Source organism: Orcinus orca, chromosome 10 (genome assembly GCF_937001465.1).
Source record: "Orcinus orca chromosome 10, mOrcOrc1.1, whole genome shotgun sequence".
In the NCBI taxonomy this organism is placed as follows: Eukaryota; Metazoa; Chordata; class Mammalia; order Artiodactyla; family Delphinidae; genus Orcinus; species Orcinus orca.
In genome coordinates, this window is record NC_064568.1 from 68,254,251 (window position 1) to 68,266,493 (window position 12,243).

The 12,243-nt window shown below is 45.6% G+C and overlaps 1 protein-coding gene across 2 annotated transcripts in view; it reads left to right on the forward strand.

Annotated features, from left to right (window-relative positions):
- PNPLA1 (patatin like phospholipase domain containing 1) overlaps positions 1-6,841 on the forward strand; it is a 44,126-nt gene extending 37,285 nt beyond the window's left edge. Inside the window, exon 7 of one of the 2 annotated variants that reach the window (XM_033424141.2) lies at positions 1,233-5,578. In XM_033424141.2, the coding sequence (XP_033280032.2) occupies positions 1,233-1,432 (200 nt within the window). In that variant the 3' untranslated portion in view covers positions 1,433-5,578. Of the gene's footprint in view, positions 1-1,232; positions 5,579-5,740 lie in introns of those variants that run through there. The other variant, XM_033424140.2, reaches the window with a different exon arrangement.
- Positions 6,842-12,243: the final 5,402 nt, after the last annotated feature.

A 12,243-nucleotide genomic window follows, 5' to 3' on the forward strand; every position in this document is an offset into this window, starting at 1 on the left:
CAAAGTCTTTCACCTGCTGTCTTCTTCCCTGTTACATGAAATGCATTTATTTTATGTTATCGCACCTGTGCTTAAAGGCAGTCATCTTCAGGGGCCTGAGAACTCCTGGACCCAGAGCTGGCGTTCCTCACTCATATTGGGGGTGGACAGAGGGTGTGGATAGCCCAGTGGTTCGCGACTGCAGGCCGTATGACCCCCCAGGAGACATTTGGCAACATCTGGAGACATTTTTGGTTGTCACCAAGTGGGTAACGTCTAGTTGGGAGAGGCCAGGGATGCTCTTAAACATCCTGCAATGCTCAACCCCTATAACAAAGAATTGCCTGGCCCTTAGCGTCGGTAGTGCTGAGGCTGAGGCAATCCTGTTGGAGCCTCCAGCTGGTCTCAGCAGTGACACCCTAGGCCGCCTGTAGGAACTGGTTAGAGTGGAGCCCCAGGGGTTCACGTTAGCAGTCGTTTGGCAGTGGCCATGTTGTTGTTGGGGGCGGCAGGTGCTGCAGAAAGTCCCAGGAAAATTCATAAACAAAGGAGCCACAAATAGATTTGGGGGAGTGAGGGATATCCAGCAGGTCCCCAAATGAAAGAAGTTCAGAAGAGGAAGTTATTAATTTATGCTATACTATTTTTATTTACATGTATTACATAATTGCATATTAATATTCATGTGTTATATATCCCCCTACTCATCAGAAACATGCAAAGAGCTTACTTAAGGGAATTCCCTGGTGGTCCGCTGGTTAGCATGCAGGCTTTCACTGCCGTGGGCCCAGGTTCAATCCCTGGTTGGGGAACTAAGATCCCGCAAGCCAAAAAAACCCAAAAAACAAAAGAAAAGGGAGCTTACTTAAGAACAATGGTCATGAAACTATTGGTATTTCCTATTCCAGCAAAAAAGACAAAAGCATTACATAAAGCAGATGCTAGAAGGTTTAGACCCCTGTGGGGGATTTTCTTGAAAACTTTCCCTGACACAACTGGCTGCTTTTTATGAGGGAATTGCTGATAATATTATATCAAGGGTTAGCTTCAGACCTTCTGCAGATGTCACTGCCCTGGATCTCAGTCAAATCCAACAACATGATTCTGGTCCCAAATACGAGAATTTGAGAGTAAAAGTTCTTTACTGTTTCTGAACATTTCACTTACTTCCTATTGTTATTTCAAAAATGACTAAGTACTCCTCCCCAACCCCATCTCACTCATGTCTCCTATATTTTCATTTTTGGCTGCAGCTCCCTGTGCTTCTTCAAATTCCAAACACACTGTGCCTCTGGCTAATGTGAAGGAAACCATGAGCAAGCCTTATGCAATACAAGTGTCTCCTCAATTGGGAACATGTTCTTTCATTTGGTCAGGGGAGAGGGCCCAGCTAAGTGATATTTTCCATCTCTTTAGGTGCCCAAGGAGCACTGGGTTCCTTTTCTGGATGTGATTTCAGTCCATCCCCTTACCGTTCGCAAACCACCACTCCCTCTTCTCTCTTCCTCAGTGAAGGCAACGTGTGGGATATGAGCCTATTCATACTGACAGTGTCATTCCCCCCAGTCCCTGCTGGGCACACTGGGGAATGTACCTTCTCTAAATGCAGTGGGAGAGTGTGTACCCCTCCTCATAACTGACTCTCTGTTGATGTCTCCGTTCAAAAGAGCTGGCAGGCATGTTACATTCTAGCCTTTGGTGGATCCTGCACAGTATAAGTTAAGAGACTCTACCAAAAATTTCCCTTAATCCAAATTATTTTCTATCAGAATAAAAAGAGGGCTAATATTCCTGTGTTATAGATTGTCCCCAGAAAATCTTTTTCCATAATGCGCACCAACTGTCTGGGTTGCTGGGTTGTTTAACATGTACTCCATTATTGTCTTTGCAGTGACTGGGAGAGGGCCTGGGGAGCTGTTTCTTGTTTGTTTGTTTTGTTTGTTTGTTTTTTCCTCTCCGGGAACCGCAATACCCAGACTCCTTTGCTGACTGAATGCCAGTGGGCTTAGCCAGTGGAATGCAGCAGCAGGAGATCAGAGGGTGAATCAAGGGTATTTCTGCCCCCCAACCTCATCCCTTCCTGCCTTGGGGTAGCTCTGGCAGTGGCTGAGTTTTTCTATGGCCACAGTTGCAGAGAACAGGGCCTGAGGCACAACTAGAGAGAAGCCCACACACAGAAACGAAAGATCCCACACGCCTCAACAAAGATCCCGCGTGCTGCAACTAAGACCTGACGCAGCCAAATAAATAAATAAATATTAAACAAACAAACAGGTGGGTGCTCATGTGACTCAACAGGTAGCGTTCCTGACTGTTGCCAAACTACAGCTAACGGTCCTGACCAATGTAGGCCTGCTCCTTATATAGCTTTTGACTATACTAGACTGTTGTTGATTTAATCAGTCAACCTTCACTGAGCACCTACTAAGTGCCAAGCACTCTTCTGGGTTCTGGGGATATCAAAGATGAATTCAACTTGATCCCAAACTTTCAAGAATTTACCCCAAAGTTGAACTTTAGACCAAAGACAAGAGTAAAACCAACTAATTTGCCAAACTGTGAGCCCCATATAAACCAAGTCTTAATTTTTTTACTGAACCATAAAATTGTTTTTAAAGGCACATGCATATATACATACACACTCACAAATTCAAAATGCCAGCCTCAAACCCAAATCAAGCCGGGTATCATCTACAGTTATTTCACAGGATTATTGAAGTATTCTCTGAATGGAACAGACCTTGCTATTTAATTTGCTTCAAGCCTTAATTGGTTGGAAACATTTCTAACTCTTTCTATGAGACATCCAGTCCTGGGTGGGAGTCCCTGGGTAGGCACAGGGATGTATCAGGTAGATGAGGGTCAGAGGCTCACCCTGGCAGCCATAGGCCCACTGCAAAATCTGGGCAAGTAGGTACTTGGTAGGTGGTAGGAAGCAGTATGGTGGGGAGGAACTTCAGAGCTTCTGCAGGAAGTAGGGCAGATCTACGTGCCACTTTCTGGATTAAAGGATGGACAGCAAGGGTGTAGGACCCAGAGGGCAGTTGGTGGTTTCTGGGGTTTGTAGGATCACTGCTGCCTGGGATTAGTCTCACTCAATTCCTTGGTCTCCATCCCCAAAACTTCCCTGAACTTTGAGTCTGTCTCTAGAAGCTCAGGGTCAGATTTGGTCATGAGGATGTAGGCAGGTCTGCCATGGGTGTGGGGAAGCTTCCCTGCAGCTAGGAGTGCCCTCTGGAAGCCAGGTCCAGACTCGGGTCTTTGATTCCAGAGCCAGGCCTCTTCCCATACATCAGAGCATTGGGAACTGTGCAGTTCAGCCAGAGCTACCTTGGTTGATAACCTTCTAGGAGTCAAGGTGCTTTATAAAGAAGCAGGCTGTGATAAAAAACAAGCAAAACAACATTCATAAGCTGTGGAAAACACTGTTGTCAGTGGGTCACACATCCTGTGTGTGGTGCTCCTTTATAGAACAGGTTATGAAACTGCTTGGGGGCAATTTACCAATTGATTTTAAGCAATTCCATGCTTTGAGTTCAAATACAAGGTTAGTGGGCAGGGAAAAAAGGCTTAAAAATATTAGGCATAGAGAGGTAGGAGTGGTCCAGGAAGAGGAAAGGTCTGTTCCAAAACTATAATCACAAGAGACATTGTCACATCCACAGGCTAGTCCTGTGTAAATTCCTGGTCCCCAGCTGATCTCTCTCCCAGCAGAGGAAAGAGTCTAGAATAAAAGCTCAGTGTAAATCTCCCATACATTAATATGTGTGTGTGTGTGTGTGTGTGTGTGTGTGTGTGTGTGTGTGTGTTTTAAATTAGAAGTTCAAATCCATACCCTGGTGTGGGTTGTATTAGTCAGTTATTGCTGCTATGATAATGCTGTATAACAAATGACCCTCTTCCCCCAAGATCTCAGTGGATTACAAAACAAACTTTTTTTTTTTTTCCTCTTTCATAGGGCTATGAGTTGGCTGGGATAGCTCTGCTTAGGCTACAGGTTGGGGTCAAGTCTGCTCCCTGTCCCTTTTATTTCCAGGACCAGCAGTAATACCAGATATGCCCTTCTCCTGGAGCATGGCTAGATATATATATCAGCCTAGCTTTCCTCTGCTAGTCTTATCTCTTCTTAGTGGTCATTGGACTCAGGTTGTGTAATTGACCTCAAAGTAGAGAGACAGATTGAGAAGTTGAGAGACTGCCTACAGGCTACAAATGGAAAAGGAGGAGGTCCACCTTGCTGATTGCTACCCACATCCTTCTAATTGCTGCCAAGTCTGTCAGACTCCCCAAATTTCCACCATTAAAGAGCCCCTCCTTTGAGTTACTATGGAATTAGTAACTTATTAAAAGTTACTAATTCAAAGGTGAATTTAATAATGGTTAAAACTTATAGAGTAGTTATTATGTTCCAAGCACTGTGGCACAGAGAGGTTAAGTAACATGCCCAAAGTCACACAGTTGGTAGATGGCAGAGCCAGGATCTGAATCCAGATCGTCTGTCACCAGAATCTTGATGTTGACCAAGTGGTACAGTCTCCTGGGGTAGAAGGAGCACTGGAGTGAGAATCAGAAGTCACAGAGTCTAGTCTAGTTCCTCCGTTTGGGCAGGAGAGGCCTGGAGGTGCACTTGGAAACATGGCAGGGGGTAGTTCAGGCTGGCTTATGTGCCATGCTAATGAGATTGAACTTCACCTTTGTTACTGGGGAGTCATCATAGGATTTAAACAACACAATGACACAGTCAGATTTGAAAATTATCCAAGAATGTGCAAGTCCACATCCCAACATTTCTCCAAGATGAGCTCTTCAGGTGTCTTCCTGCAGTTTCCCAGAGGGCGCAAGTGACTTGTCCAGGGTCACACAGCAGGTGGAGGAGGGCTTGGAAATCAGGGCTTCCAATTGCTCCTTTTTGTCTCATTTCCCCTCACATGTGCTTAACCTCAACTTCTCGCATCCAGGTCTGCTCCCTGCCCACTTGACTTCTCTCTGCTCTCCACTTCCGAGACAGTTTGGGTCACCTACAGACCTCATCCCAGCCGGATCAAGGAATACAGCTGCCCTGAGGTGTAGAACTCCCCAGTGTGTCCCTGGAGACCAGACACTGCCTGTTCTGTCCCAGGATACTGTGGTGACCTCTGAGCCCTGTTGCCCCAGCTTCCTTTCTACCCCCACCTGCTTCTTCCTAGTCACGGTCAGGGCCAACACTAGCCCATATAATGCCTTGTACACTGAGAAAACAGCACCCCTTCCTTCAGAACTTGACTGCCAGCTGCTTGAATGTTGTCATAATACACTGATTTCGTTTGAACAATTGACTGCCAACTGCTAGAAAGCTGTATGAATGACATGTATGTATGTCTGTGAAGTGCTTACCCTTTTGTATTGGCAGTGTACCCTTGGGCAGTGTGCAGTCTGAACAACTGTCCTCCGCACTCTGGAGGCCACTCCACTTCTTCCCTCTTCCTGCAAAACCAAATACCAACCAGACTTTGGCAAGTCGAATAGTATTTCAAACACTCTTTTATCAACTCCTGCTCTGCAAATGGAATCCTTCTTTTGCAAAAGACCCTTGTATAATAAAGTGAACCCTCGAACTGGCTTTTGGTATAAATTGAGTTTTCCAATTTCCACGTATTAGCCTGGCTACTTGCTCAGGATGCCCAAGGCATATAAATCTGTGAGGAGTGTTCTCAGTGGAAATAAGGGGAGGGAAGTCCTCGATTCGGGTCTTAGAAATGATGAATTTGTGTCCTTTATCTAGGAAACTGTGAGCCGAGAGAGAAAACTTGAGCTGGAACGGGAAAGAACCTGACGGCCGCAAGGCCAAGGCTTCTCCCCGCTGCTCTCAGACGCCCTCCTCTCACCCCAGGCCTTTCGGGGACCTGCGTGCCACCCACTACCATGCCTGTTGGTGTAGAGGGTCCTGCTTCCCCCAGGCAAGAGCCTTTTGTTCTAAACATCCTCCCAGCTTCCCTGCAGTCCTTCCACTACTCTGCTCTGGACAGACAGATGGACGTCAGCGCAGATGGGCACTGAAGAGCGAGCAGCACAGCCTCCTCCCAGCTGGCTGGGCTCTGGGCCTTCCTCCCAACCTAGCCTGAGTTCACACTTCTTCAAGATCCTAGCCCCACAAGATCTCATCCACAGGGCAAAACTGTTGCCGGTCAGGCAGAGCTGAGCCATGGACACACTTTCCTGTTTCCTGTGGTGTCAAGAGACCACATCTTCTTCTGTTGCTTGTTTTTTGTTCACAAAGCGTGCAAAAGGCTTGACTTGGAACCAGTGGGCTCCACCTCAGCCACTCATGGAAGTCCCCAGGTGGGGTTCATCTGGCATGCAGCCTTTACAAGCTCCCAAGGGATTATGTGGTGCAGCTGGGTGGAGTGGGCAGCCCTGGCCTTCATGAAGTCCTCCCATGGTTGTAGAGGAAACGGGAAGCTTTATGTCCCCTTCCCTCCCCTTTCCCAGCCCAAATGAGGGCAGACTCTGTCGGCTCTTCACACCCAAGTGAAAATGGTCCACAAGAAAGATATCTTTGGGACTTCCCTGGTGGCGCAGTGATTAAGAATCTGCTTGCCAATGCAGGGGACTTGGGTTCAAGCCCTAGTCTGGGAAGATCCCACATGCCATGGAGCAACTAAGCCCGTGAGTCACAACTACTGAGCCTGTGTGCTACAACTACTGAAACCCATGCACCTAGAGCCTGTGCCCTGCAACAAGAGAAGCCACTGCAATGAGAAGCCCACACGCCGCAACGAACAGTAGCCCCTGCTCGCTGCAACTAGACAAAGCCCTCATGCAGCAACGAAGACCCAACGCAGCCAAATATAAATAAATAAATAAATTTATTTTAAAAAAAAAAGACGTCTTTAACCTCAATTTTCCCAGCCTGTCCAGAAAGGAAAAAAAAAAAAAATGTGTTTCCCTGGTGGCGCAGTGGTTGAGAGTCTGCCTGCCGATGCAGTGGACATGGGTTCGTGCCCCGGTCCGGGAAGATCCCACATGCCGCGGAGCGGCTGGGCCCGTGAGCCATGGCAGCTGAGCCTGCGCATCTGGAGCCTGTGCTTCGCAACGGGGGAGGCTGCGGCAGTGGGAGGCCCGCATACCGCAAAAAATAAAAAATAAATAAATAAATAAATTTATTAAAAAAAAAAAGAGAGACGTCTTTAACCTCAATTTTTCCAGCCTGTCCAGAAAAGAAAAAAAAAAAAAAAAGAAAGGGGTTCCCTGGTGGCGCAGTGGTTGAGAGTCCGCCTGCCGATGCAGGGGGCATGGGTTCGTGCCCCGGTCTGGGAGGATCCCGCATGCTGTGGAGCGGCTGGGCCCATGAACCATGGCCGCTGAGCCTGCGTGTCCGGAGTCTGTGCTCCGCAATGGGAGAGGCCACAACAGTGAGAGGCCCACATACAGCAAAATAAATAAATAATAATAATAATAATAACTCACTGCTTCCCAGAGTGTGGATAACCTCTAGCTCCAGCCGAACCCAGTAAGGGAGCCTGGGCTGCCCACAGGCCTCAGATGCATTTGCTTAACAAATCCTAGAATGCTAACCCTGGTGGACTGGGTGGAAGACAGCCCTGAACTGTGGCCCTTGAGAAGGACACATGCAAATTTAACCCATGGTGGGTGGGAGGCTATGGCACAGAGGCCTGGGTGGAAACTACATTTAACAGGATCATGTCAGGGAACAAGAGTCCACACAAGCCCCCTTCAGATGGTTCTACCTGGAGGAACCTAAGTGTACCTTTGAGAAGCCTGAGAAGAATCAGATCTCAGGTGTTCTTGTACCCTCTGCCTTCTCCAATTCTGCGGCCCAGACCAGTCAAGGGAAGCACCAGGGAGTTACGTGGAGCAGCCCTACTGGCTGCAGTCCTTTTCCCCAGGAAGGTCTTGCTGTTTGCAGGTGACTATGTGCCCAGAGGCCCTGAGACATGTGAGCCAGGGGAGGGAGGATTTCAACCTTGTACAACTCAGGAACACTTATTCCCTGGTGTGCAAGGGAGGATTGAATATAATGTTAACTATTGTTTTAACTCAAAGCCTGTATTTAGGGCCCAGATGCTCTGAGGTAATTAGTGAATTGTTCTTGCATTAGTTCCAGGGTTGCCATAAAAAGTACAGGATACCCTGTTAAATTTGAATTTTAGATAAACAGCGAATAATGAACTAGTGTAAGTGTGCCCCCAGCATTGCAATTATTTGTTGTGTATCTGAAATTCAAATTTAACTGGGCCACCCACATTTTTCTTTGCTAAATTTGGCAACTCTAATAGTTCCTTTCTCCTTTTTATGCCTTAAAAACAACAACAACAATAACAACAACAACAACACTAATGAGTTGTTTTTTGATGCGCCAGTCACTGTGCTTTGAAATCAGGAGGTGTCCCTGAGGCCAGAACACTTCCTGGTCTTCCAAACAAGCATATCTGAATGACACCTACAGTGCAGCCAACTGAATAAATTATGTGTTAAACATAGACGCCCATCTGTTAAGTGAGAGATTAAACAAAAATTTATTTTTAAAACTAGGACATTTAAAACCAACATCTGAAGAAAGTATCAACAGGCCTTCTACATGACGTAGGCATATTTTCAGCCCTGGTGGATCAAGAAAACACATGATAAAAAAAATAAGGGCACATAAGTTGGCACTACACACTGGGGTTGACCCCAGAATGCAAAGGCCTTGATTCCCGGTCCAGTGCTCTGGACCAGTGCCTGCTGAGGTAGCTCCCCCATTTCCTCCCTAGCTCCCAGTTTAGAGATAGAACCACTGGTTGCACAATTCCAGTTGAGGACCAAGGCCTCCCAGAGAATGCCTGGCAAAATTGCCTAGATCTCAGGAGCTCCCCCCATTCATTCATTTGGTCAGTACTTAAAGATTGACTCCAGCTCTGTGGGGTGGGTATATTTAGCCACAGAGTGAAAGCACTTACTACCTCTCTTTAGAGAGACTTCAGCATAATAGAGCCAGAAGAGATCTGATGGGTCACTAATCCAGCCCAGAATCCAAGGTCTGGCGAGGAGAGGGAACATGGGATGTGGACAGGGTCTTTTTTTTTTTTTTTTTTTTTTTTTTAGGGAAATTCTGCTTTTTATTCCACACAGGTACCTTTTTGTCAGCATTCCTGAGATATAGAAAACTGAGAAATTACAGGGAAATTAAAAATAGCACAAACACTTATTCTCACACATGCATGCCTCACAAGCACACATGGAAAACACATTTGTTTTGTGTGACACAGTTAATGGGAGTAGGGACAATAAATAAGAATGTTTTTTTTTTTTTTTAACATCTTTATTGGGGTATAATTGCTTTACAACGGTGTGTTAGTTTCTGCTTTATAACAAAGTGAATCAGTTATACATATACATATGTTCCCATATCTCTTCCCTCTTGCGTCTCCCTCCCTCCCACCCTCCCTATCCCACCCCCCCAGGCGGTCACAAAGCACCGAGCCAATATCCCTGTGCCATGTGGCTGCTTCCCACTAGCCGTCTACCTTACTACGTTTGTTAGTGTGTATATGCCCATGACTCTCTCTCGCCCTGTCACAGCTCACCCTTCCCCCTCCCCATAACCTCAAGTCCGTTCTCTAGTAGGTCTGCATCTTTATTCCTGCCTTACCCCTAGGTTCTTCATGACATTTTTTTTTCTTAAATTCCATATATATGTGTTAGCATACGGTATTTGTCTTTTTCTTTCTGACTTACTTCACTCTGTATGACAGACTCTAGGTCTATCCACCTCATTACAAATAGCTCAATTTCGTTTCTTTTTATGGCTGAGTAATATTCCATTGTATATAGGTGCCACATCTTTATCCATTCATCCGATGATGGACACTTAGGTTGTTTCCATCTCCGGGCTATTGTAAATAGAGCTGCAATGAATATTTTGGTACATGACTCTTTTTGAATTTTGGTTTTCTCAGGGTATATGCCCAGTAGTGGGATTGCTGGGTCATATGGTAGTTCTATTTGTAGTTTTTTAAGGAACCTCCATACTGTTCTCCATAATGGCTGTACCAATTCACATTCCCACCAACAGTGCAAGAGTGTTCCCTTTTCTCCACACCCTCTCCAGCATTTATTGTTTCTAGATTTTTTGATGATGGCCATTCTGACTGGTGGGAGATGATATCTCATTGTAGTTTTGATTTGCATTTCCCTAATGATTAATGATGTTGAGCATTCTTTCATGTGTTTGTTGGCAGTCTGTATATCTTCTTTGGAGAAATGTCTATTTAGGTCTTCTGCCCATTTTTGGATTGGGTTGTTTGGTTTTTTGTTATTGAGCTGCATGAGCTGCTTGTAAATTTTGGAGATGAATCCTTTGTCGGTTGCTTCATTTGCAAATATTTTCTCCCATTCTGAGGGTTGTCTTTTGGTCTTGTTTATGGTTTCCTTTTCTGTGCAAAAGCTTTGAAGTTTCATTAGGTCCCATTTGTTTATTTTTGTTTTTATTTCCATTACTCTAGGAGGTGGGTCAGAGAGGATTTTGCTGTGATTTATGTCATAGAGTGTTCTGCCTATGTTTTCCTCTACGAGTTTGATAGTTTCTGGCCTTACATTTAGGTCTTTAATCCATTTTGAGCTTATTTTTGTGTATGGTGTTAGGGAGTGATCTAATCTCATACTTTTACATGTACCTGTCCAGTTTTCCCAGCACCACTTATTGAAGAGGCTGTCCTTTCTCCACTGTACATTCCTGCCACCTTTATCAAAGATAAGGTGGTGGACAGGGTCTTGCAGCAAGTTTGGGGCAGGTGAGCAGGGGGAGTCCTGGTCTCCTAACTCCCAGTCCAGTGCTATTGCCCCCCATGGCCTCTGCCTCCAGCTTTGTGGAGGAACATTTCTGCGTTCTCCCCTGAGATAAGCTCACGACGGTGCAAGGATGCAGAATGGCTGCCCACTCTTGTCTTCAGTCATGCCTGTGAAGCACTGGATTGGGACATCTTCAGGGTCTTCTGGCTAAAGCCGCTGATGTTTGGATAATTCAGGGAACTTGAGTGCAAAGCATAGCTTTCAATCTGGACTCTGGCTCTGAGGATTTGTGTCATTCTGGGAGGAGAAAAAGAACACAGGTCTTAGCCATAGCCCAATTATGTATGGGTCCCACGCTGATAACAACAGACTTCTCATTAACCCACTAGCTCCCACCTCTGGGTCTTTGCTCACACAGTATCTCCTGCCTGCAGTGTCCTACTGGTCCTTTCTCCCCATCTATAGCTTCTCCATCCTCAAAGGTCAAAATCAATGCCTGCTACTTCCTGGAAGGCTCCTGGAACCAACTTGCTTTATTGACCTCAGTTAGTGCTAATTTGGCATTTAATTGATATTTAATTTTGTCATCAGTAAACATTCTATCCTCTTCCACTAGCAGAACCTTCCACAGGCTCTCATAGCATCTTGCACAGTTAGGCTCATAGGAAGCTCTGAATATCTACTGGTTGAATAAATAAATGAATGAATGGCTAGTAAAACCAGAAGATGGAGTTAGGGCTACTGAGGATGTCAGAATTGATGTTTCTATAATATCTTTCACAAAGAACTCAGATCACTCCATCAGCTATTACCTAACCCAGTTTAGAGGGCAAATGATCCCTATTCTCCAGGAGAAGACAGTGAGTCTGAGAAAAGAGAGGTCTAAGGTCACGAGGAGTTTCCACTAGGAAAACCATTCGAATGATGAGGTACAAGTATCATGAAATAAGACCAGCTTTCTTGAGAGCCTTATCACATGGCTTCTAAAGGTAATTCCAGGAGGAGAAGACAAAGGGTTCGAATGATGGTGACATCATTGCAGTAAAGGTCTGGTTTCCCAGGGGACAATTTGGATATAGAAGTTCTGGTCCTATGTGTCCAACACCAATAGGACATTTCATTCCTTTAAAATCACAACTTCATTCAGTGGTTTCTGCACTATAGATCTGGTCAAATGTTTGTAAGCAGGTCATCTTAAGAGAATTTGAAAAGAGTGGGGAAATCTCTATTAGAGTCCAACAGAAAATTCAGATTAAAAAAAATGCGTTAAGTTTTATCTCTACAGGAACCATCCTACAGCCTCAGGGAAGGGGGGATTATTAGGAAAAGCATGAAACCAGTCAAAAGAGTGAGTGATGGGGAATCCCCTGGCGGTCCAGTGGTTAGGACTCCAAGCTTCCACTGCAGGGGGCATAGGTTCGATCCCTGGTCGGGGAGCTAAGATCCCCTTATGCCAAAAAAAAAAGGCTGAGTGATGGCAGTGGAGAAGCTATT